Raw genomic sequence first — 26,627 nt, 5'->3', positions numbered from 1 at the left:
TTTGTCTACAGATATTTATAAGGCTACTTGGGATATCTGATTAAAACATATATATATATAATGTCAGTGAGATAAACCTCTGACATGTGGACCAGTTTTTAAGGTTGTCTAGAGTTTTCAGATGTGTTCTTGCTGAATAGAAATAGTTCAACAAGTGCTAGTGCTTACACAGCAGTCATCAAATTGAAAGAGGAAGTAGGAAATACTTTGTCCGTTTACATGAAAAGCTCCAGCTGTCCCCCACCTTTGATGTTTTGTCACTTGTTGCTCTTGTTTTATAATGCTTTGATCAAATTGTATTATAAGCAGTTTTTCACTAAAGGTCCTGCAAGTGTTAAAAGCTGTTATGTCTTCAATATCAGTTCATAAGATCTTCACTGAGTGTGGCAGCTGTAACACCACTTCCTTTTCTGAGAATGAAAGTTCAACTTGAAGGTGTGAAACAGGGAGAGCGAACATCATGACGATGGTTCCTCCAAAAGGGTGCTATTTTTTTCCGGCTATATAAATGAAATAACATTCTGCACACAATGTGACATTCGGCCTGGACAGGCAGGGCGCCACCAGCAGAAGTGTTGAGCTGGAGGTGTCATTCTCACATCATTCAACATCTATTCAAATGGAAACATTTCAAATTACAGAACACGTGAGACTGAACATTGTCAAATGTGGAAACTTTTGGAGGCAAAATCGATCAGACAAAATGCAAATTAAAGGTCCTACCTTAGGTAAGAGGGTTTTTTTTTTAAATCTACTGACTGAAATAAGACTAAAGAAACTTAGAAGATCAAAGAAAACATGAATGTTCAGTGACACTGCAATATAAACTGTGTTCCAAATATTATGCTGGTTTTGTTCATTTTTTTCTGAAATAGTCATATATTTGGAAGTCAATAGGATTTTCATTCCTCAGTTGTAATCTGGATGTTTTCAACAAAATTACCAATGATAGCAATGGGATGTTTCTTTTTCTGGTTTTGTTTTGCACAATAACTTAAACACAGTGATCCAAATTATCATGCAAAACAGAGTTTCAAAACACACATTAGGGTCTAAAGAATTGAAAAAAGAGATCTGTTGTAATTGTTTGCATTAAGAAGTAATTTTCACAAATCAAAGCTTTTTCAATCAAAAACATTTTTACAGATCGAGTTCGATATTAGCATAGCAGCCCTTCTTTGTTATCACCTTAGCAACTCTCTTGTTGAACTTGTAAGTCCATGTACAGTTTCTGCCTGTATTTCCTTTGAGGGTGCCTGAAATGCCTCCCAGAGCTGCTGTTTTGAGGTAAACTTCCCTCCATCCTCATAGAGCTTCCTGTTAGGGATGCTCCACAGGTTCTCAATAGGGTTGAGGTCAGAGATCGGCGATACCAATGTTTTTTAATTCTATACGATACTCATACTTTTTAATGTAATTTTATCTATACTGATAACGATACCGATACTTTTGAAGAAAGAATAAAATATTGGACTCGCAAACTTTCAAAAGTTACACATTTCAGGCAGTTTAAAAGGCATATGCAGGTCATTCAGAAATTCATTTAGGGGAAAATTCAATTGAATTGTTTAAGCAGGTAAAAAAATAAAATAAATAAACTATAATCATAGCACAAACTTGTATATAGAATTAAAATATCCACAACATAACCAATTTCTTTTCTTTTATCAAATTCAGTTAGAAGGGTTAGCCATCTATACCCACTAATTTGAAATAAAAATGTAAGAAATACAAGTCATCAATGATTTTCATAGAAATATTTATCTTGTTATGTTTCTACAATTTGGTCTTCATACATTTAATGGTATTGGCATGTGATCTCAGTATTTTTTATGTTACCTTACAATTTTGAAATTCACTGGAGACCACATTGAGTGAGAAAGACAGCCAGATTCACATCACAGACTTTAAAATGAGTTGATATGCGAGCCAGTGGAGTTGCTGAAATCTGTTACTCATTAATGACTAGTCCTCAAAGTCACATGGTACGGCAGGATCGACATGTCCGATTGGTCCTTAAAGCTGAGCAGGTAAGGCATGTTTGATTGGTCTCCACGTGACACGGACTGGCAGTAAAGCCAAAACAGTCTGGAAGAGAGAGAGGTAGGGAGGCATTCGGCGGAGAAGCGGTGGTGAGACGTATTTTATAGTACTCATTTTGTATTGATACTTTGCTAAAGGGATCGATACCAAAAGAGTACTTGGTAAATATCGATATATCAATACTTTAATATCAATACTTCCACCACTAGTTGAGGTCAGGGGATGATGGTGCCCACACCATGATTTTCTAACTTTCTGCCCAGAGCAGCCAAGGCCTCAGTTGGATTTTTTGCAGCGTGGGATAGTGCGTCGTCTCGCATGAAAATGATTTAACTCTAGAAGGCACGTTTCTTCTTTTTATACCATGGCGGAAAATGGGCAGTTAGGAACTCCACATATTTTGCTGAGGTCATTTTGACACTTTCAGGCACCCTTAAGGGCCCTACCAACTCACTTCCTATGATTCCAGCCCAAAACAAGACTCCACCACCTCCTTGCTGATCTTCCAGCCCTGTCTGGACATGGTGGCCATCCACCAAGCATCCAGAACTCCATCCATCTGGATCATTCAGTGTAGCACGGCATTCATCAGTCAATAAAACTGTTAGAAAATTAGTCTCCATATATTAGTCTCCACTGCAATTGTTTCTCCTTGTGGGCATTGGTTAAGGGGGGCTGAAATTCTGCTTTATGCACATCAGCAAGCCTCTGGAGGATCCTGCATCAAGAGGTTCTTGGGACTCCAGAGGCACCTGCAGCTTCAAACATCTGTTTGCTACTCATCAGTGGATTTTTCACAGTATCCAGTGTTTTCATACCTTTTGCAAGATGCTGAACTATTTCAGGCTTTTCATCTGCAGAAAGATCTTACTTTCTCCCCATATTGCACGAAGTCGTCATGAAAGAGTCCAGTCGGCACACTGTCTTGATCAGCAAACCTATCGCTACATGCACAAGTCCAAATCTGCAGTTGTTCTCATTCTCACAGTTAGTGGGTTGACGGATTACGCTGCCAAGATAGTTGAACTTCCAATTTCAACGCTCTCACCATTCACAGACACAGATTTAATGGCAGCACCCAAGGCATTCCTATTCCTAGGTCTTGGAGGAGGCAGCTGAGAGGAGTTGGGTTTGGTGGATGGCCAGGAAGCCAGAGTAGTACAGGACCAAGGTTGATGTGGTGAAGTGCCAAACCGGCATATGCTCCTAAACCAGACCCGACATAAAAGTATTTGTAAATACTTAACTCATCATCTATAAGTATTTTTAATTTATAGAGTACAACTCATAATTGTTTTGTTGATGCATTAGTCTAACATTCTTATATCTTAATTCATCATCTCACAGCTTTGTCTTTGTTGATTTTGGTGCCCCCTTTGTTTGTCCTGTGCAGAAGTAAGTAGTGTTGTTAATCCCACCCTGCTTGTTCTCAAAAGCCAAACATTGCTTCATCTTGTTATAAATCACCGGTAATGACAGCTAAATGGTGTCAGGGATCAAAAACTATAAATAATTAGATCTAGTAAATCTTGCTGCTGATGTCCTTCTTTGGTTTTGTAGCTAATAAGAAGGTATCAATATTTTTATTTCAGTCTGTTTCATGACCATGCAGAAACTCCCTCCTGTGGATTTACGTCATTAACACAAACACTGAGTGATTGCACACAGTGAAACTGAAGAAATGCTCAAAGTTTCTGGAAACTGATTGCGTCGAAGTTTTTAAGAAGTGAAAATAGAATTGTTGAGTAATTCAAGATGAGTTGATAAAACACCAAAGATTAGTGACAACTGATTATGTTAGACTTTAAAGCTACTGAAAAAATGGCCCTGTAAAACAATAAAACTTTAGTAGGAAGTACTAAGCCATTATTAAACTATATCAGCTTCACTTTTTCTTGCACTTAAAAATTCTGCTTAAAACCAACACAAAACATGTTTAAGAACTTTTATTAAAGCTGGGTGTTCTATATTCACAGAAACTGTCCTTTTTTCTATCACATAGTAAAATGTTGATTAATCACGCAACTCAAAGTAGGCCAACTGAAGTGACTACAAGTGAGAATACCTGAAAGGTGCAGACTGAACCAGGAAGTTCTCATCCATCATGTTTAGTGTACTATACTTAGTGATGTGGGGATCAAAGGTTTTTCTTAAGCCTGGTGGGACAGCTAAGGGCTTGTGCCCTTTTCTGTCCATGGTTGAGTTTAGGTGTCGGCTGAGGAAGAGGGAGGAAGAGGACACGAGAGGATGAGACACATGTGGGTACCAAGGCAAAATCACAAACATTCAAATAGTGATGTGTGGATGCAACCCACAGCTGGGATTTCTCTGACTGAGTCAGTAACTTCACTCATGGTGCAAAAGTTTCCAGTGCCTAAAGGTATTCTTGGATATCTCTAAAGCCAGCTGTACACTCTGCGATTTCAAGCCAACCGTACAACGGTCATGGCAGAATGTCATCTCATACTGTGCGACTGGACTGTTTACAACGCACGACCATCGCGCACGAGTTGTGTGCTCACACTGTACGATCCGACGGTCAGGCACGTCCTGAGTGCTCACCCTGTGCGACTGAAGTCGGGACAGATTGTGACAGAAACCAGCAGAGTTTCCTTTTTAAAAAGTCTCAGGGTCTGAGGGTGAAGTGTTTCCAGTCATATTGTCTTTCTCCCCCCTCAATCGCTCCCGCTTTCTCTCTCTCTTGCTCTCACTCTCTCTCTCCCTCTCCCACTATCTCTCTCTGTCTCACACACACAAACAGCATCACTGTCTGTGTCAGCTGCAGGTTCCTGCTTGTTTATTTACTTTATCATAGCAGGATGCATCAGAAAGTCATTCCAGCTGTTGTCATTGTAATTTAGGACATTGTCTGACCATTTACAAAGGAAAAAAATCCCCAAAAGTTGTTTATTCTGCTCGCGTTTCTGCTCTCACTGTGAAGTGTCTGGAGTCGTACGACTAGAATATCAAACATGCAAGAAATCCTCAGGACCAGTCAGGAGCTGGTCGTGGGGTCGTTGGACGGGCTGTGGTCGGCTGTTGTATGCCCCTGTACACAGCACAAGAAACGACGCCCGATCCGACTAAGAGTTGCATGAGTCATGCAACTCCAAATCTGTGGCTGAATTCCAGGAAAATCACATAGTATACACCCAGCTTAAGGGATGATTGTCAAATAATTAGAGTACAATGACAACAATACTTAAAGTTATTGGGTACTGTTTACTTTAAACTCAAGGCCTTGTCCACAACGATATCGAACTGTATTGTTTCAGGAAATTCCTGCATAAGCACGGAACGCCTGAACAATGTAGTATATATGCCAAGCCTGTAAGTTGCGCTGCAATGCTGCCACAGAAATGCACCAAAAGAGAGATTACGGAAAACTGCCCAAAACTTTCTCCTGGTTGCCCTTCTGTTTGTTCTTCATGGTGGATTTAAGATCATCTGGTGTGTGCTGGTCTCGGTGGTGGTAAAGGAGCATCAGATTTTGCTGTTAAAGCTATAATAAGCTCAGTAGCTTCCACAGCACGAACACAACCCTGTAATCCGCCATTGTTGTTTTGGCTTGACCCACGCATGCGGCTTAAGTGGGCCATGTATGACGTAGTCATTTCAAGAAAGATACGACTGTCCACACGGACAAATCGGCAAGTGTTTACAGATTTGTTTACTCTGGGACCTAGTTTTAAAAAGTATCATGTATGGCTTCCCAGAACATTATTTCTTTGTAGATGAACTGTTTTATTGTACAATAAAGGACTGCTAGATGTATTTGATCCAGTAAGTGTACTTCCATAGAGTTTAGTTAATCTCATTATGCTTAAGTCAGTCCTACAGCTGGAATGTGTCTAACTGAGTCAGTAACTTCACTCATGGTGCAAAAGTGTCTAGTGTCAAAAGGCATTCTGGGAAAACTCTGTTGATTAAGGGATGACTGTCAAATAATTTGAGTACAATGACAAAAAATACTTAGAATGATTGGGTACTATTAACTGAAAACTAAATATGTGTTCAGTTAATTTAGAAAAATAGAGGTGAAATAGCTATTTTGAGTTTTGAGTTAACACATCTTATTGTTGTAAACAACCTTTAACTGTTTGGTCTTATGTGATAGTTAAAGTTTGCCTGTCTGAAAATGTCTGCAGATTTCTGAACCTCATTTTTTATCCAGGCAGATGTAATGCAAATAACTTTTCTTTTGCTCCTGGCCCCCTTCATAGAAAGAGAGCAGCATGGGAAAAGAGTTATGGAATTCTGATAGTAAAACTAATGTTACAGTTGATCTGAAGTTGTAGTTTCCCACAGAGGAATAGGCATATGTGTGCAAGATGAAGAGGGTTTAAAATTTTGACTATATTTCCCTGCTAAGACCATTTTCCTCCCTCCAGATTGTAATCAAAACAAGACCTGCTCAGTGGGCTGAAAATGTCTGACAGTGCTGCCGGAAAAACCTGCTTGTGGTTTTATAAAACCAAGGCAGCCAGCATTTCTCTCCCCCACCAGCTACCTGCAGAAAAAAAAAGTTTGACTCATGGTCTGCAGGGGGAAGTTTCCAGTTTGTGCCATACAGCAGTTTCTAAACCTTATTTCAGACAAGCATCTATTTTTGTTTTCATGGTGGGTTGACCATGACTGCTGCTGCAAGAAAAAGCCATTATCATAGACATTATCCAAACCACTTTTACTTGCATTGTCATCAGTATGATGGTTGGAAAATATTCAAAGATGCACATTGTTTAAAAATAGATCATTCTGACTGAGTTTAAGTCATCAGTGTAAGACAGAGTCAACTGTAGCAGACTGCTTAGGCTCCACTCCGACCTCTCTGTTCAGGGTTTGTCAGGAAGTTGTTGGGACAGCTGGGCCGCATTCAGGTCCCTCCTTATTGTTTGAGAGTTCAGAAAGAAACAAAAAGAAAAAAAAACACACAGCCAACACAAAACATACAAACCTCTGAATGTACACTATCTTGGAGCAGGCAGGAAGAGGCGGTGAGATAACAGGATAAGGTCTGCATGCTTGCCATGATCATATTCACAGGAAATCACTTTGTCAAAAAGGAGCCAGAATTGAAGTAGAGCAAGTCTGATCAGTTAGCAAAATAAAATGGGACAGATGGAAATTTTACAAGAGTATGTAGAGGTTGTATTCATTAATAGCTGAACTTCTCAGTCCTTGTGAGGATTCTTGGTATCACTGACCAGAGTCCATTGCTTCATTTGTCAAAAAGGTGTGTGTATCTTCATCCAGCTATAATGAACATACCTGATACACTTTGCAAAACAAGCAGGTTTAAACTGCACTCCTTGTGATTCTATTCACAGAGACTCAACATGAATTGACTGCTAGCAAAAAAACAAAAAAAAAAAAACACCTGCAAGGAAAAACTTTCCTCAAACAGGCAGAAACTTTGAGCAGAGCTTCATGTTGAACAGCCATCTGCTGAGACTGTGTTGTGCAGCTAGGGAGGAACAAACAATAAAACAAGAAAATAAGACGGACTGATGGCAAAAATTCTAGCAATAATGATAAAGATACAATGCTTTCAGAAAGTATTTAGGCTTGCAAACTCCAAGCTGGCTTTCATATGTTTTGCACTGAGGAAGATTTCCATCTAGCCACTCTTCCATTAAGCCCAGATAAGTGGAGGGCTGCTCTGATGGTTGTCCTTCTGGAGCTTTGTCCCATCTCCACACAGGACTTCTGGAGCTCAGTCAGAGTGACCATCAGGTTCTTGGTCACCTCTCTTATGAAGGCCCTTGAACTGATCGCTCAGTTTGGCCACTGTGATCTCTGAGCTCTGCAGGAAGTTCCTTTGACCTTTGAGCCATGGCTTTGTTTTTGCTCTTATATACACTGTCAGCTGTGAGTACTTCTATAAAGAGGTGTACCTTTCAAAATCATGTCTTTGTAGGGTACTGGGTGTGCCCTTGACATTACTGATCTTGATGGGGATTTACCCCACCCCCCTAACACTAAGGCGATATAAAATCATAGAGCATTTCATCTAAGTACAGTCTGTTGTTAGCTGGTGTCAGTGTCTTCATTAAAAGTTAACAGCAGTTACATGTGTTTTTGTTCATTGTGAGGTGAATTTCCCAAATCTATCTGCCATGATGGACTACAGGTCATTACAAGTGTCATAACAGAGAGATTTGTACCAGAAAACAGTAAATTTAATCCCCAACTTCTGTCTTTCTGCTCTGGCACAGAGCGAGGCAGCTACACTCTGATCAGAAGCATTTTTTAATAGGATCATATCTCTCATGAGTGGGTGTTGCTTCAGTCCATTCAACCTGGCATGCCCACACCTCACTAGATCAGATTTTACTGCCTTCTTTTTCAGGATTTTGAAGCTTAATTTTAGAAACTTAGAGATGTTTTTCATGATTGAAAATTGGCCTGTTAATTCATAACACCGTGGCCTTTCATATAACAAACCTAAAACACTTTTTTAAAATCACTTTACTGGGACTTTAAACCCAGAAAAAAAGCAATGATGTAAGATAAAGCTAAGTTAAAACTCAGACCCAATAAAATCAATCTTCAAAAAATGTGTTTTTAAGGGAAGTGAAAATAGGATAGAGAAGTTGCCAGTCTGATCTCCTTGGACAGATTGTTCATGAGTGTTGGGCCCCTGACTGAGCAGTATCATGACTGCAGAGCTCATAGCCCAGGGTACTTTACAGTACCTGTTTTACAAACAGGCCTTAAAAATAAACAAAAAATACATACAAAATAAGCTTTACAATAAAAGACAGCACAAAATGAAACATCATACAGTAACACACTGTAAAATTGGAAGATCGCACATGACAAGAAGTCTGAGTCCTCTTTAACAACGGGTTCTGTTTCAGTCAACAGTTTTTCACAGTTGCTGATCTGTTTCCTTTGCTAAACTGTGAACACAAAACCCAGTTTTCAAGCTACATTCACAATACCTCAGATTCTTCAGTCAAGATAAAACAACTGCTTCATGTTTTTGTAATCACCTGCCTTAGGACAATGTAGCTATTGAGCTAATGCTGGCAGATTTGCATTCATTTGTATTGCAGATATTTTGTGAAATATAAAGAAAACTCACGGACGGCTCCAGGAAAATATTATTTCTGAGAACACTGTAAGAAGCAAGTAAACAACACTCAATCATACAAAATTGAAAACGCAGCTACATTTATCATGCTAAATATTAATAAACAACTCAGACACACCTGGTCAGGTGAATCTGAAAGAAGTCCACCATCAAAATACAAAACACTCGCGTAAACTTCATCGGCACATTTCTGAGACCTTTAAAGTGTTGCACAGCTCAGAGCTTCAGCGGGCTGATATGTTATCTCAACCTGATAAATATCTGAATACCAAAATGCTGTGAAGCAATAGGAACTGCAAGAGCAGAGGCGTAGCATAAGTGTCATTTCCCATCCTGCTTCATACTCATTCCATGAGGAAGAACTTCATCTTTCACAGTGACTCAAAATGATCTGAGACTGCTGCCTTTATCTCCTTCATCCTCTTCTTCCTCCAACTTGTTGCAGACCCCCCCCCCCCCTGCTTTTAACTGGCACTGCAGCTTAGTAGCTCATTGTAGCCTATGTTGGACCAAGGATGCCAAGAACCTGTGGAGCCAGGTTATTATAACATTTATAGATGATTTTAAGGTTTTAAAAAAAGCTAATAAATGATCAAAACCCAATAGATTTGATATTTAGAACATGAAAATGACATTACCTCATTGGCTTCCTGTATAAGACTTCATCTAAGGTTTGATTTAATACCTACGCTGTAAATCATCATAGAAAGACTGATTGTTATAGGTGCTGTTTGTCACCACAAGGTCACACAATGACTTAAATGGGACAGATTATGGAGTGCATAGACACATTTGCATTTTAAGATGATAAATAATCTGATGGGGGAAGAAGGACAGATAATTTTAACAGTTGCAGTGAGGCCCACCTACAGAATTGGCTGGGCCCCCGAAAGGCCTGGTGAATGGGCCCTCCCTATTTGATGAATTAATGATATCAATGCATATAGCATTGGGGATCAGTAGCATTGGTGCTAGCTACTTTGAATCCATTAATGCCACTTTTCACTCACTCTTTTAACCCCCTTGCACTACTCTGGCTATTTTTGCTACTCAACCCATTTTTAATACTTTCTGTCCTGTTTTGCTTCTTTCAATCCATTTTTGCCACTCTTTGCTCATTTTTGCTGCTTTTTTAACCAATTTTCTCTGCTTTAGCTGACCTTTATGCAACAGTTTTCACACTCACATTCTTGATTCTTCTTGCTCATTTTTGTTGTCCTTTAATCCCTTCTCTCCACTTTATCAGGCTATTTTTGCAACATTTTTGCCACTCTTAACCCATTTTTTTTTTTAAACTTTCTGCCCCATTTTGCTTCTTAAAATCCATTTGGGGCACATTTGACCCTTTTCCACTCTTTAACTCTTTTTCACTACTTTTTTTAGCATCTTTTGCAAGATTTCTGCCGCTTTTGTCTTATTTTTGATACATTTTGACACCGTTTGTCTCTTTTGACCCATTTCCCTCAACTCTTTAAACTCTTTCCTCCACTTTTTCTGCAAAATGTTGCCACTTTTTGACAGTAACTCTTTAATAATCATCAGATATACAGGAGTGGAAAAAAATACCCCTATACTGACAACTTTGAAATGAACTTAGATTACTAAATGCAAGAAAAGTGATACAATTTTTCTTTTAATGATTTATATTTTTATACGCATTTTGTGAGTTACTCAAAAGTTGTATAAAAGTTAATATATTTTTCACATAGAGAAAAGGGCTGCATGGCGGCGCAGGGGTTAGTGCTGTTGCCTCACAGGTCCCTGGTTCACTTCCCGGTCAGGGCCTTTCAGTGCGGAGTGCAAGCCGAGCACGCGTAGGTTCTCTCCGGGTACTCCAGCTTCCTCCCACCACCAAAGACATGCTCATTAGGTTAACTGGTGACTCTAAAACTCCTGGTTGTCTGTCTCTATGGCTACGTTCATACTGCAGTTAAAAGTGACCTGAATCTGATTTTTTTGCTCACATGTGACCCGTATCTATTTTTTTTTTCTGACAGTGTGAACAGCGCAAGTCACATTGAATCTGACCTTTTCAAATCAGATTCAGGCCACTTTTGCATGTGGTTCTGAATCAGATACATATCTGATCTTTTGGAAGTTGACTGCAGTGTGAACAGGCAAACAAAAAAAATCAGATCTGAGAAAAGATCTGAATTGAGCTTTGAGGCCTGCAGTGTGAACGTGGCCTATATGTCAGCCCTGCGATTGACTGGTGACCAGTCCAGGGTCTACCCCGCCTCTCGCCTAATGACAGCTGGGATAGGCTCCAGCCCCCCATGACTGCGAGCAGGATAAGCGGTTAGAAAAATAGATGGACGTAGAGGAAAGGCCTCAAATATATATTTTTTAAAACTGCCAGAGGCTAGAGTAGAACAACTTTATCTGTAATAATACTTATGTCTTTATTCCTAATTTAAAGTCTGCATAAACAACAACTCATTACTGCTTGGATAAGTGTAACTATTCCAGCAAAATACAAATCACAGACTAACTTTAGAATGGATCTTGATTCTTCTGACCTCCATGGGCCCCCCATTAGGCTGGGCCCCATGAAGCTCTCGCCTCTCTTCCCCCTTATGGGTGGCCATGGTTGCACTCGTTGTGCAGTGTGCGCTGTGGGCTGAAGCTAGAAAAGCATCGACCGTGTATTGAATGTACTGTAAGTTAGTTTGTTAACAGGTGAAGTCCCTTGTTGTGTCAGCTCTGGTTCTATTATGTAAGAAAGTTTCCTGTTGTCATTAACAGACACCTTTTTACTGCACAGATTTCCTGCCTCCTTTTGATCCAAGAAGTTTCTTTTCTGACTTTTTTATGTCCATGCAAAGGCTCAAAAACTCTTACCTACAAAACCCAACAGCTGGACAGAACTTGGAGCTTAATAACTCTGTGGGAACCACCAAGAGTTAGTTTCTAATATTTGAATATTTGAGGATCAGTTATTTTAGAGGCGACATAAAACTTTCTTCTACACAGTACAACTTTCTTCACTAGAGAAAATCCCACCCTACATATCCGCTACTGACTAAATCTATTGTGTAATTGAGTAGGAGGTGCAGACAAGAGTGTGAGAAACCTTTTGATAACCACATCACATACTAGGAAAAATTAGTCATTTCTTTTTAAACATAGAGTCAATGTGAAGGTCTATTTACAGGCAGTTTTTTTTTTCGTTGGGTCACGCTAATGTCACATTGTGGTAAGTCCGTTTGTGAGCGTTCTCAGTCTCACAGCCGCATGGACCCTGTCCCTAAAGACCAACTGTCTGTTACCCCATGTTCCAAACCCACAAGACCTACAGCGTACATTATTGTTCAGGAGTGAGAACCTCTGTTACACCCATGCTGCTGATCTGTGAGCCTTGCGCAGTGTGTTCAGGCCCCAAAATGACCTTGCCGCGGTGAGCTGAAAACAAGAAGAGCTGTTGAAAATTAAACAATTAGTTTTGTTCAGTGTGACTACTCTTATAAACGCCTAGAGCATGTGTGCATTTCCTCTGAATTTTTATGTTCAGGCCAGCACAGCCCACGCGTCTACAGAACAAGCTGTTATGTAGTTATGTTTAGCACTAGTCACACCTTGTGACAGAGAGAAAGTGACCACTGAAACTGTCTAAAGAACCAGATCAGAAGTCTCCTAATGTGTCAACACACACAAAAAGTAATGATAGATGTCATGGCTGATGAAAGTCTGTCAAGCAGGGCAGCCCTGGAAAAAAGACCTCTGTCTCAGTGGGTTCAAGCTAAAATAAGGATTAAAAAAAAAAATCAAGGACTTGACTCCTCTGTTTTCTTTTCAGCATAAAGTACAGATCTTTATTTCTTCAGGGAATCTACAGAGACATGAAAAAGTACTTCCTATTTCTGATTTCTTTTTCTTTTTTTTTCTTTTTTTTTTGTGCGTGCATATTTGTAACACTTAAATGTTTCAGATCATCAAACAAATGTAAATACTGGATGAATACACATTTTTAACGGTGATTTCTTTCCAGTGAGGCCTGCAGGTCTTTACATGTTGTTTTGGCTTCTTTTGTGACCTCCTGGATGAGTCGTTGATGTGCTCTTTGAGTAATTTTGGTAGTCCGGCCTTTCTTGGGAACTGTTCCAAGTTTTCACCATTTGTGGATAATAGCTCTCACTATGGTATGCTGGAGTTCCAAAGCCTTAGAAATGGCTTTGTAACCCTTTCCTGATTGAAAGATGTCTAAGACTTTGTTTCTTATCTGATCTTGAATTTCTTAAGATGGTGCCACAACGCTTGTTTTTTAAGTTTTATTTTGGGGCTTTTTTGTCTTTATCAGAGAAAGGACGGTGGAAACAGGGATGAAAGAGTAGGGGGGTGACATGTGGTGAAAAGCCACAGGCTGGACTTGAACCTGGTCAGCCATACATGGGGCATGACCAGACCACTAGGCCATCTGAGCACTAGCATGATGCTTTTTAATATATTTTTTAGCCTATTTCATCTTGTCAGACAGGTCTGGTCAGGTATGGGAGCACATGCCGACCTTGGTCCTGTTCTGCTCTGGCCTCCTGACAGGCATCCTCCAGGCCTGTGCCAGTTCTCCTGTGAAAGTTTTCATTAAACGCACCGTCCTCCCAATAATACCTAAAGATGCACCGAAGAAAAGTTATCACAAAGGAGTCCATTAGTCAAAATCCAGGCCTCACAAGAGTGTAGTCAGACTGGACAGACCACTCAGTGGATCATTGCATTGCGCTGCCATGGTAGTCAAACTCTCTTCGACTTCAATGCTCTCAGCATTTAAGACACAGATTCTATGGCAGTACCCAAGACATCCCCAAATTTCTGGATCTTTCTTTTGGCCAAGGAGATAGGCATTCATCCTCCACACTCAGCAACTTAAGAGCCCCCATAAGGACATCTAGAGTCTCTGCAAGGATCACAGACAGACGGACAGGTTCTTTTCAAGGGATTTCTTGATTCAACAGGTCTAGCAGTAGTCAGGCCTGGGTGTGTCTAGTGAAACTGAACTCACCTTTCCAAAAAATGAGGTTTATCATAGGTAATTCATGATTTAACAAGGGGGGCAATTACATTTAGATGAGTTTTTTCCCTTGTTAAATATAATCATCCTTTTAAAACTGCATTTAGGGTTATGGTTACTCAGGTTATCTTTGTCTAATATTAACATTTGTGAGATGATCTGAAACCTTCAAGTGTGATAATTGTGCAAAAAAAATCAAGAAGTGGAAACACATTGGCACTGTACATTTATAAATAGACTTACACTCATCTACAGTCAACTTTTGTCTACATGACGCTCAACATTGTTGTTACCATTGTTTCATTGTCTCGGAAAAGCCCTCTCAGAGGCAGAAGCTATATATATGTCAACACCATCATCAACAGAGTGAGCTGAATCTCTGCTTATAGAAGGGCTTACCCACCCGCAGCACTTTGTTGAACAATGAGTAGTCTAAACTCCCCATGAGCCTCGGAGTGACCCCCTACCAATGGAGTGGAAACACACTGAAAAGAGGGACTGAAACCCACCTGTAGAAAAAAAGAAAGCATTGTTAAGTAACACATTGTAGTCATGGAAGCAGAGTTGAGTGAGTTGGCACAGTCATTTCCTTTCAATATGACTCCACCCCAAAAAGAGCAGAAGAGCCTAAAAAGTAACTCAGAGAGAGAGAGACAGAGAGAGAGAGAGAGAGAGAGAGAGAGGACTTCACTGGCAAAACCAATCAGCATGTCACCTCAGTAATAAGAGCAGACCAAGATTCAAAGGGGAGAAGGAGAAAGAGACAGGAAGAGTAGCAGTAAGGACAGAAAGTTGTATAAGTGGAGGGATCACTGATATCAGCATTTATGTACACCTTTTTTTGCTGGTATCAGCAATAACTGTGGAACCTTTTATTCACCTTTTGAAGAGAAGAGAAGAGAAGAGAAGAGAAGAGAAGAGAAGAGAAGAAGACATTCTTTTGGATAGTGTTTTCCTCTCCAGCATGGTGGGTTGCAGGTGGAACCTCCTGATTGTGGGTGAGTCACATCTGTCAACCATTTGCACAGTAGTAGTTTGAATGGAAAATCATCTGCTGAGGAAGTTTTAAAGTGTTCTGTGCTCCAAGGAGGGGAATCTAGCTGGCTGCAGGGGCATGAAGACAATTAGGATTGTACATTTTATTCACAGGACCACCTATAGTAGGTTGGGGGCCCCTGGAAATATGAGGCCTTTCTCTATTTTGGTGAAAACAATCATGAAGAAAATATATTTGAAATGTTTATTTTTTAATTAACATAGACAGAGAACAACAATATTACAGGGCGTACCCAAATGTGAGCTAGCAGTACTTGTTTATCACTTCTCTCAAAGTCTCCACATGTACAACACTTCTTAAAGCAAGGCACTCAGAAATAAACATTACCATAGGTGTAATGTAGTTCTCATACAAAATGGGATTTTTAATGTAATTCATGACATTTACCCTCACAGTAATCCACAATTTTGTGGATTTGTCAGATCTACCTTGCCATAATTTGCTTGCTGTGAGTAAAAAGTGGAGTTTTTTTTTTAAGGACTTGAACATCCATGAGAGGTCCAAACGTCCTTCCTAGGGATTTTCTTTGGCCAATCAGATTGTGTTTTGATGCTACTTTATGCACTCTGTGTGCCTTACATTTTAAATAATCAAATTGATTATTAAAATATTTTTCATTGTGTATCTCATTTTTAATCCATGCCTTTGTGTGTGTCTGGAGGACCCTTAATTCATGAGGCACCAGGTATGATAGTTACACTAACAATGATCATCTCTGCATGTATTCCTTGGAAGCTTGAATCTGTGAACAAATGTCTGGACAAGAAAAAAATCTGTCCAATGCTTTTAAACCAGCAAAATACTTTAAAAGACATAGTAACTGTTTAAACAACCTTTCATGTACAGGAGTTGATAAAAAATACTGTTACACTTACAACTTTAACCTGTTCTGAGGTAATTAAATAACAGAAAATTTGTATTTTATATATTTTCTTAATTTTAATTTATCTATTTTATTATAGTTAATATTTCTTAAACATTTATTTTCTATGTGTAGATATACAACACCTTTTTTATTGCTTTGGCAGTAACAGATTTGTTCATGCTAATAGACATCAATGTGTAAATGAAATAATAAACATACTAATAATATTAATAATAATTATAGCCTCACAACTTTTTTTCTATTAACAATGTCCTACTTTTATTTTTCGTATGTTTTGTAATTTTTAAGGTATGCATTAGAGAAATGAAGTAGAATAGAAGTTCCTATTTTTGGTTTTCACACAGAAAATACCTTAAATATTTTTTTTAAACTGTCAAAGGCTAAAGTATCATGACTTTATCTAAAAATCAGGGCTGTCAAGATTAATCGAGTTAACTGCGATTAATCAGGGTCCACCATTAGTGCACACATTTTTTAAAATCCATTTATTGTCCCTTTCATTAAACTTTGATTAAGGTATGTCAGCGTCTGCAGCCTCAGAGATGTAAACAAGTCCACCACTGCCACTTTATATCCCATTTTACTTCAAAAAAAATTACAGACAGCTCAGTGGAAGTCAAAGTCCTCTAAGCCTTTTTCAATTTTCTTTAATTTCATTATCCATCCATAACAAGTTCCTTTCCGTGATCAAGTTCATGTTAAAATCTTAAATCTACCAAGAAAAGCAGGTCTGTATCTAAACAGAAAGTCATTAATCCCTAGTTTAAGATCATCAAAATCATGTCTGAAATTTTTAATCTTTTGACAGCCCTACTAATAATCTGTTTTGATTTCAAGTATAATAGTCAGTTTTACATTATTTCTTCTTTCAAATGTAAGTCCCGGTAATCTGAGTCTGAATCGTGGGGGAATAACCCAAATACGTTCAGGATGAAGGAAGGAAAGTGATGCTGACCACAGCAGCTTTTCTCCAAACAGTACACTGTCTGGGCCCCCGCTGCACAGAGGACCCCTGTTCTTCTGCTTTAAAGAGATATTTATAACCTATGCTCATCAAACAGCAGCCACATTACTGGTCGACTGATAGTGACCACAGTGTTACACATCTGCCCCCAGAGGAAGAAAGTCCTGTGTTACTATGGTTACAATATTTAAAGCCTCTGTTTGTTCCTCTTAATCTTAAAGAAACGGTACTCATCATAACCTTAGCAAACTACGTAATTTACCTATCCTAAGAACAGAGAGTATGAGTCAGGATGTCAGATGTTCTTTTTGTCTTAGAAACCTTCAAATGACTGTATTTTTTTAATGGGGGTTTGGACAGCACTGGTTTCTGTTATCATTCAAATACCACACTATGTCCCAATGTTTTTGGATTTGGGGTTTGTATTAGTTTTTTGTGAGCTATTGGTACAAGTGAACTTCCCCTATGTGTGTCAATTACACTAATGTTTATTATCAATATGAATGTGATAAAATACAATAAATATTAGTATATTATTATAAATATAATAAACATTATGTCCTGCCTTATTCATGTCCAGAAGGTGTTGATCTGCAGACTGACAGTTGCTTTTTTTTTTCAGCTCTATACCTGTCCCTCTCCACATGTACACTCTCTGTCCACTCTCTGTCCTGCCCTAAGGGATTTCTGACAGAGAAAGACAACTGCATTGGTATGAATTGTAAATCATATATAACAGAAAAATCGTGCAAAGTAACCAAAGATGTTTAATGTTTGCTGCTGTAACTTAAAAATCAAAGAATGTAAGATTGTGTTGGACTGAAAATTATGAACGTTGAAATTACAAATCATGTAATCTGTGTACATTTATTTGGGGTCTTTTGGCATAAGTCACACATTCTAACCACTTTTTTGTACTTTTTGTACTCTCTTTTGTTTCCTTAATGAAGATGATGATGAATGTCTTGTGGATGAGGGAACACTTGGTCCTTGTGGACAGAATGCAATATGTATAAACACAAATGGCAGCTTCTACTGCAAATGTATTGATGGTTTCATCTCATCTTTAAAAACTGTGACTTTCTCAGCTGATACGTCTGCAAAATGTAGAGGTAAGTTTTCTTGTATTGAACACAATGAGATAAGATTTCGGAAAGACGTCTATTACAATATAAAAGTCCTAAAGTGTCACATTTTCCTCTAAGATATCAATGAATGTTTGAACCAAATCGACATCTGTAGACCTCACGCCACCTGTAAAAACGCTAGTCCACATTATTCCTGCACTTGTTTGGATGGATTCATCTCTTCAACAGGAAATAAAACATTTGGCCCCCGTGACAATGATACATGTGAAGGTAATGTGCTTTACTATGAAGACAAACTCTAACTGATCTTTTTAAGGCAGCCCCAATCATTCTGTGCTACAATGAGAGACGTTATTTGTTAGTTAATGCACACTTTGATCAGCAAACAAAATCCCCTTTCTCTTCCAACAGACATTGATGAGTGCAAAAACGACAAAGTTTGTGATCAAAATGCGTTCTGCAACAACACAATGGGCAGTTATTACTGTGTCTGCAAAGCTGGCTTTGGACTGAAATCTGGTCAATCTAACTACACTGGGGATCAGGAGCAATGCGAAGGTGAGGACTATGAAATCATGTAACACAACAAGTACACACTTTCATTCTACAACTTGTAACCTCTGAGCCCCGCATTGTTGTATACAGCAGGAAGAGACATACATTATTCAAAGTAAGGTCACTTCTGACAGACCCTGAATGATTCACAATAGAGAGAAAGAGACACAGAGAGGCTGTGACATGTCCCTCTGCATCACTGCAGACAGGAACTGCTTTGAATAATTACTCAAAAGATCATTCCAAAAAGCACAAGGATTTTTGTTTTGTAAATATGTGATGATTTTAAAGACTTTTTACCACAGAATGATTTCTTTTCACTTTTTGGTCCCCAAGAGATGAACAAGTTTGTGCAAAAAGTCTTGGTCATTATTGTTTACTGTGTGTAATGCATGAAAATCTTTTAGTTTTAGTATCCATTGATTTTTTTTTCTTTTCTCTGAATAGTCCCACAACTTTTTTTTTTAATCAAAGTGACGTTACTGCAGCACACATATTCTTAAAGTCAGCCCAGATTGTCCTGAGAAAAAAAAATGAATGTTTTATGTAGTCTTTATTTTAGGTTTGTTGTATGACAGCCAACTTTGTTATGAACCACCAGGCCAGATTTCAGACATGAAAAAACATCTCTAAGTTTATAGAATTAAGCTTCAATAGGGCGCAGCTGTCTTGTTTCTAGCAGAGAAACAGAAGTTGGGGATTAAATTTACTGTTTTCTGGCACAAATCTCTCTGGTTTGATGCTTTTAATGACCTGTAGGTGACTGTGGCTGGCAGATTTGGGAAATTTACCTCACAACAGACAAAAACACAGCATGTCTTTAAAATTATCACATATTTACAAAAAGAGTCCTTGTGCTTGAATAATTATTCAAAGCAGTTTCTGTCTGCAGTGACCCAGAGCAACAAGTCACAACCTATCTTTGTCTCTTTCTCTCTATTATCAGTCATTTAGCCTCTCTTCTCCAGTTTCAAAGTGTTTGAAAGCATGATGTGATGACAGAACAGCCTATTATTGGTTGTCACAGCCCAGTCAGAATGTACTGTAGCATTAGCTAGTTGCAGAAAGGACTGAATAATGGATTATAACATGGATAGAAAGATGTTCAATAACTTTCAATGGAAGCAGTGACATCAGCTAACAACAGACTGCACTGAGATGAACTGCTCTGGGATTTTATATCATTTTTGTATCAGGGGGGCGGGGTAACTCCCAATCAAGACTGGTGATATGGACTCAGTTTTTTGTTCTTCCCGAGAAAGTACCATACAGCCTACATCAAAAATTCAGTCACACAAAGATCGCAGTGCTATTTCAACATATAGAGACTTTGGATTTCACTTTAAAAGGACTGTAAAGAATTAAAACCTCATTCAGGTGTTCAAGTTAACTTGCTTTAAGACTTTGATTAATCATGCTATTGACTGGTGGGCTACATCTTGAAAAAATGAGGAAGCATTGATTGAAATATTGTTTGATTTATTTCAGTTCTGATTTTAATTTAAGTTCATGTTGTTTTCTGAGAATAAAATCTAAAGTATATCACTTACAATCCAGTTTGTCTAAAATGCCCTTCATGGCTAGTTTACAGAGGGTTGGCCCTGTGTTTGTTTGTACTCAGCCAGCTTTCTGTTATTTCTATGTTATCTATGGATGGAACAGGATCATTTTTTTCCGCTGGTTCTGTCTGAAACAAACAGTGTCCTGTTTTCCTCTCCCTGATGTGTTTAAATTTAGACATATGTGTGATTGATAAGACAATCTGTGGAAATGGAACCTGCCACCGTGAAGACAGAGGCCATTACTGTACATGCAATTCTGGCTTTACTAACTACGGCTTTAGAGCGTCTCGATGCACTGGTAAGAGCAACAATGAACTTCTTCCTAAACTTATCTTTAAAACTTATAAAGCAAACTTGATTATTTACATATCATCTTCATAATGTTAGTGCAAGAACATTTAATCAAACCAAATCTGTTTCCTCAGCTTTAGACTGCGATGATTTAAAAGATACGAGCTATCTGAAAGAGGTAATACAACTCCAGGAACTCTTATCAGTTCTTAGAAAAATCAACATATATTTTAAATATCTGCTGCCTCAAACTTCTTTTTCATTCTTGAAAAATTGCTTTCCTAGACATTTAGAGATGCATATGAGCTGATGGTGCTGTTAAAGGAAAGCTGTCTGGAGCTAACAGAGAGAGAGGAATCAAAAAAGCTGAATGGAGAGGACTTCCTGGAGGTAAATCCTCACATAAAGCTATAAAATATCGTGTGATTATGCAAAAAAAAAGTTGTCAGTTTCTCACGAGAAGCAAAGAAACAGGAAGCCTCCCTCATGCTCAGTCACGTGGTTTTCAGATGTCTGTGAACAAATTTGTTTATGTTGACCTGTGGTATGCAGCCTGAAAGTCTGCCTCAGACCCACTCTGTCTCCGGTTTCTCTCTGCACATGCTTATCTTGGTCTCTCTCCTTCCCCACAATCCCCTCCTGCCACTGCAGAGACTGTTGTCTATCATTGACGATCTCCTGGCCGGTGAACCCTTCAAGGATGACAAGAAAGTCTCCACCTTTCTGGATGTGGTGGAAAATGCAATGAAGCTCATTGGTCCTTTCATGCAACCCCCAGGAACCAACAGATCCTCCCCTCATACAGGTTAGATGGACAATACACTTGGAGAGAAATGTGCAATCTAGTCATAACATTTGTTTTAACAAATGTGTTTCTTGAGGAGGTTTTCGCTTCTTTAGGTGTTGCATTTCTGGTAGAGTTTTCTTTTGACTAGTCGTGTACATCATGTTGACAGACAAGCAGTGCATGCTAACTAAAAAATAATAATAATAAAGGCTGAATTTGTATCTGGGTCCAGAGCTGCAGCTGCTGCTGAATAGGGGAGTTGATTTTCCCCAAGGAGCAGTGACTTTATCATCTATGAAAACTCGGCTGGATATCAAGATGGAGACAGCTGCTGGAGATCCTTCCTCTTACCCCGGTAATTATCATGGCTTAAATGAAAACATGTGTAATCACTTTTAAATGTGATGATTGCTCATTAAATCCACTGTTCTTTCGCTATGATTTTCTAAGGCTTTACAGTAGTATCCATGCTGAGTTATGCAAACCTGAATGAGTCTGCAGAGGGCTTCTACAGTGGAATGAAACCAAAAGCGGGAGAACGCTTTCAGATCGACTCTCAAGTCGTGACTGTTTCTGTCAGCAACTTAAACACAAGCCATCTCCACGAGCCAGTCAATATAACTTTGAAACACCTGAAAAAGGTAGCAAAAGGTTTAACTTAAGCACAATTTTATATCTCAGCAAGAAGATAAGACTTCTCCAATGTTTACTGCCTCTCTTTTGTTCCACAGCAAGACAAATACAATCACACATGTGTGTTCTGGGCTTCCTCTCAAGGAGGAGGGACGTGGTCAGCTGATGGATGCAGAGTGGTGGAGTCCACCTCCGAACACACAAAGTGCTCCTGCAACCATCTGAGCAGCTTTGCTGTGCTCTTGGCACTCTATGATATGGAGGTTTGGACTCTCAAAAGCAAATCATGACGATAATAAACCCTACCTCCAAAAAAGTTGGTGCACAATGTAAAATGTAAATAAGAACATGATGCAATGATTTGCAATTTTCATAAACTGATATTGTATTCACAATAGAACCTAAGCAACATATTAGGCATGAAACTGAGACGTTTACCATGAAAAACACTCGTCATTTTTAATTTGATGGCAGCAACACATCTAGGAATTGGGCAGCAAAAGTAAGTGGTACTAATGGAAAAACAGCTGAAGGAGCATTTTGCTACTCATTAGGTTAATTTGGCAACAGGTCAGTAACATGACTGGGTATAAAGGAGCATTTTAGAGGGGCAGAGTCTCTCATTAGTAAAGATGGTCATAGGTTAGCAGGTTAACTAAGTCTAAAACCAGTGGAACAATTTCAGGAAAAATGGGATGATGAAATATACCTCCATCTACAGTGCATAATGTCATCAAAAGATTCAGAGAATCTGGAGAAACCTCTGAGTGCCAAGGCCAAGGCTGAAAGTCGATGTTGGATGCTTGTAAACTGCAATCAGTACAGGATTCAGTACTGGAAAGCCCTGAATGGGCTCAGGAACACTTAGGGAAATCATTGTCCATCAACATAGTTCACTGTGCCATCCATGAATGCAAGGAGAAGTCCTATGAGAACACGATCAAGAAAGTTGCCATCTTCTCTGGGCCACAGCTAATTTATAATAGACTGAGGTAACTTGGAAAACCATTCTGTGGTCAGATGCATCAAAACTTGAAAGTCTTTTAAGAAGATGCTGACTAAATCAGACAGGGATCATCCAGCTTGTCATCAGCACACAGTTTAAAGGCCTGAATCTCTGATGGTATGGGTTGCATTAGTGCTATGGTGTGGGCAGCTTAAACATCTGGAAAGGCCTGACTGCCAGTTTCACGCCTTAGCCAACAGAAAAAACATTTGACACATCATAAAAGACCAAATCTGGGAAAGAAGACCCAGGACTATTGAGCAGATAAAATGCTACATCGGACAAGAGTGAGGCAACATTCCTCTCCCAAAATTAGAGCAACTTGAATGCTCACTTCCCAGATGTTTACAGACTGTTGTTAAAAGAAGAGTGGATGCTAAACAATGGTAAGCATGGACCTGTCTATACTTTTTTTGAGATTTGCTGCCATCAAATTAAAAATGAGCTAGGCTAATATTTTTCATGAATCTGTAAAATGACCAAGGCTCAACATCTGATAGGTTGTTGATGCTCTATGGTAAATTAAAAAATGGGTTCATGAGATTTGCAAATCATTGCATTGTGTTTATTTACATTTTACACAGCATCCCAACTTTTTTGGAATTGGAGTTGATGTCTGTTTCTGTAACCCTTCTGTGTGTGCATGGATTTCTTTGAACAGGACAAGTACGAGTTAGAGCTGATCTCATGGGTGGGACTGTCCCTATCACTTGTCTGTCTGTCCATCTGCATCCTGACATTCTGGCTGATCCACTCCATCCGCAGCCCAAGAACAACCATCCACCTGCACCTCTGCATCAGCCTCTTCATCGCCATCCTTATCTTCCTCGCAGGCATCTCTCGCACAGAGGACCCGGTAAATACCAAAGGAACAGTTTAATGTCTACGCTGCCAAGATGTCCTCTTCCTGCTGTCATTCTTCCTCGGTTCCTCTCTGCATTAGGTTGGCTGCGCCGTGGTGGCTGGGCTGCTGCATTTCTTCTTCCTTGCTGCATTTTGCTGGATGTGCCTGGAGGGCATTCAGCTTTTCAGGATGGTAGTCCTTGTTTTTAACACCAACTTCAAAACCCTCTACATGATGGCAGGCGGCTATGGAGTCCCAGCTGTAATCGTCGCTATCTCTGCCATAGTTGACTACAAGGGATACGGCACTGAGAAACAGTGAGTTTCCCCATAGATGCTCATCCTTAATTCAGATCTCAGCTAGTCTAGCATTAGGACCAACTATCACCTCCTTCACAGCAAACCGTGACCAAAGTTTCTTTAATTTTTCATTCATAATGACGTGTTTTTAATCAAAAATTGTTTCACTCAGAGTTGAAATAGAACAAAAGATATGATGGAACAAAGCAATGACACAATCCTTCAAAATAAAAGCACAACATAGACTTTTTGTCACAACTTTATGTTCCAGGCAACCACAGAAGATGGCTTTGAGACCCACTTTTGGGTCCACCAGTTGAGAACCAAAGATTTGGACTAACATCTGAAATAATGTAACAAGTTGGCCTGGTTAACACTGATCTTTTGTTGCAGCTGCTGGTTAAAGCTGGGCTTCATCTGGAGTTTCTTTGGCCCTGTCTGCATCATTATCATTGTAAGTAAGAGCAGAATTATTAAGGAGAAAAGGGACAAAAAATGTCTTCGTTACTCCTCTAAAAGCCTTTCTTCTCTTGCCTTTCAGATAAACATTTTCTTCTTTCTAATCACTGTGCGGAAACTGGCACAGAAGTTCTCCAGTTTAAACCCCGACCTGGACAAGCTGCAGAAAATAAAGTGAGTCACCAGTATCCTTCAAGCTGTGTATGTGGATAAACTTAATAGAAATATATTTGCTGTGTGCAATGAGACAGACTCTATTCCAGAGCTGAAGTGCACCAGATTTAACCCCCATGTGTCTTTGTTGCCCCCTGCAGGGCATTCACTATCACTGCAGTGGCTCAGCTGTGTGTCTTGGGCACCATGTGGATCTTTGGATGTTTCCAGTTTGAAGAGGGCACGATTGTAATGTCTTATCTGTTCACCATCTTTGGGAGCCTCCAGGGAGTCATGCTCTTTGTCATGCACTGTCTCTGTTCAAAACAGGTCAGTCACACTCCTCTGAAATATTTATAGCAATCACTGCTACTTTTTCCAGGGGTGACACTTGTTTTATTCTGTTTTTAGGTGAGAGATGAGTATAGAAACATCCTGTCCAAATGCTGTGCACCAAAGAAGAAGAGATACTCAGAGTTCAGCTCCTCCAACTCAAGCAAAGCACCGGTAAAAATGTATTTCTGTTTTTCTGGCATTGCAATGTTGCAGTATGCTGCCTTTAAAGCCTTATAGTGTCTTCTTCTTCTTCACAATATGCAAAAATGTCTACATTTCTGTTTTCACTTAGTCATGATGAAGTACTGAGTGTAGATTAATGAAAACAAAAATGACTTTTTTCATATGTAGCATCAGACTGCAACATAACAAAATTGAAAAAAGGTAAAGGAGGTCTGAATACTTTCTGAATGTACTGTATTCATTCACACATGCATGTATACATTTTAACACAAACACCTAGTGCCTTTGTAAAACAATGTTGAACTTCCAGGATAAGAATTCTTAAGAGGTCAGATCTTTGGGAAACATTTAAAGTAAACATCCTGTCCTCAACTCTAAAACTCTAAAAGTTTCACTGAAGACTGGCTGAAATGCATCTACCTTGTTGTCCTCAGGTATCCAAGAGCAGCCATGACACCGGAGAGTCACACATCTGAGGAATTACACATGAGAGCATTCCACACATTCTCCAGAGACTTCCACCCCAAACATCCAGCTAACTACTGCATTCTGTCAACTGTAGCCAATGCTGCAATGCTGCAAACAATGTATATAAGATATTCTTATTATTTTATTTCTTTTTAAACAATTGTCAGTGTATTTAAGGTATCAAAATAGAGTTAGAATATGTGTGATAATTTATTAGAAATTAGGGATTTTCCTCTCAATGACATTCTTCAGCAGAGAAAACTGTGTCACAGACTATCACAAAAACTGGATGCTGTCATATTTATGCAATGATGTAAATATTTATAAGAAGCCCATTGTGTCCTGAACTTCGATTCTGGCATTAAATATATCTAAAGGATCATTCATGCCACTCTTTTCTCACAGGTTATTGAATTGCATTATATGAGACTAAAAGGAACTAGTTTCTTGCCTTTATTATGCCGGCATCTTGTTTAAATGATTTAAGTGTAAATATTACCAACAAAAATTTAAAAACCTCAATGCAGACTTTAAATGTAAGTAAGAATTTATGTATATATTGCTGGGCAAATTAGTTTTCTAAAACAGTTTATGACTGATTTCCTTTCATGTTAAGCATGATGTGCCATGGTTTTATATTTAAATGAAAAGAGTTTTATTTACTGAGTTTAGGGAATAAATGTTTCAAAACTTGAACTTTCCTTTAGTACTGTTTTAAGCACTGGTTTAAGCACAAGTTTATCTATTCTGAGTTATAAGCTCAATTCTTTCCTTTGACACGTTATCATTTTTTTATTTTATGCCTTCTAATGTGTAAATTATTACAAGTTGTTTTCTCAATGTTTTCAGTGTTTTCGTATGTTTCCTGTCTTTCTTGAAGCTTTAAAGTAAATAAATAATGGGACACCAAAA

At 38.9% G+C, this 26,627-nt stretch overlaps 1 protein-coding gene across 2 annotated transcripts; it reads left to right on the top strand.

Annotated features, from left to right (window-relative positions):
• Window positions 1–582: 582 nt before the first annotated feature.
• On the top strand, window positions 583–26,627 carry LOC121503751 (adhesion G protein-coupled receptor E2). Of its 2 annotated transcripts, none has more exons than XM_041778296.1 (20): window positions 583–728; window positions 15,034–15,142; window positions 17,674–17,763; window positions 18,002–18,163; window positions 18,257–18,409; window positions 18,551–18,697; window positions 20,432–20,554; window positions 20,682–20,725; window positions 20,833–20,937; window positions 21,199–21,352; window positions 21,567–21,689; window positions 21,785–21,975; window positions 22,066–22,230; window positions 23,635–23,829; window positions 23,917–24,134; window positions 24,510–24,570; window positions 24,658–24,749; window positions 24,890–25,058; window positions 25,140–25,235; window positions 25,682–26,627. In XM_041778296.1, exons 2-20 carry the CDS (start codon window positions 15,109–15,111, stop codon window positions 25,721–25,723), a joined length of 2,364 nt encoding a protein of 787 aa, XP_041634230.1. In that variant the 5' UTR covers window positions 583–728; window positions 15,034–15,108; the 3' UTR covers window positions 25,724–26,627. The 2 variants fall into 2 exon arrangements, with proteins under 2 accessions (XP_041634230.1, XP_041634229.1); XM_041778295.1 differs by lacking the exon at window positions 583–728 and adding an exon at window positions 14,838–14,922.

The sequence above is a fragment of the Cheilinus undulatus genome, linkage group 21 (genome assembly GCF_018320785.1).
Source record: "Cheilinus undulatus linkage group 21, ASM1832078v1, whole genome shotgun sequence".
In the NCBI taxonomy this organism is placed as follows: Eukaryota; Metazoa; Chordata; class Actinopteri; order Labriformes; family Labridae; genus Cheilinus; species Cheilinus undulatus.
Note: the sequence above shows the minus strand (reverse complement) of the source record. Positions and strands in the feature narration are given on the sequence as shown.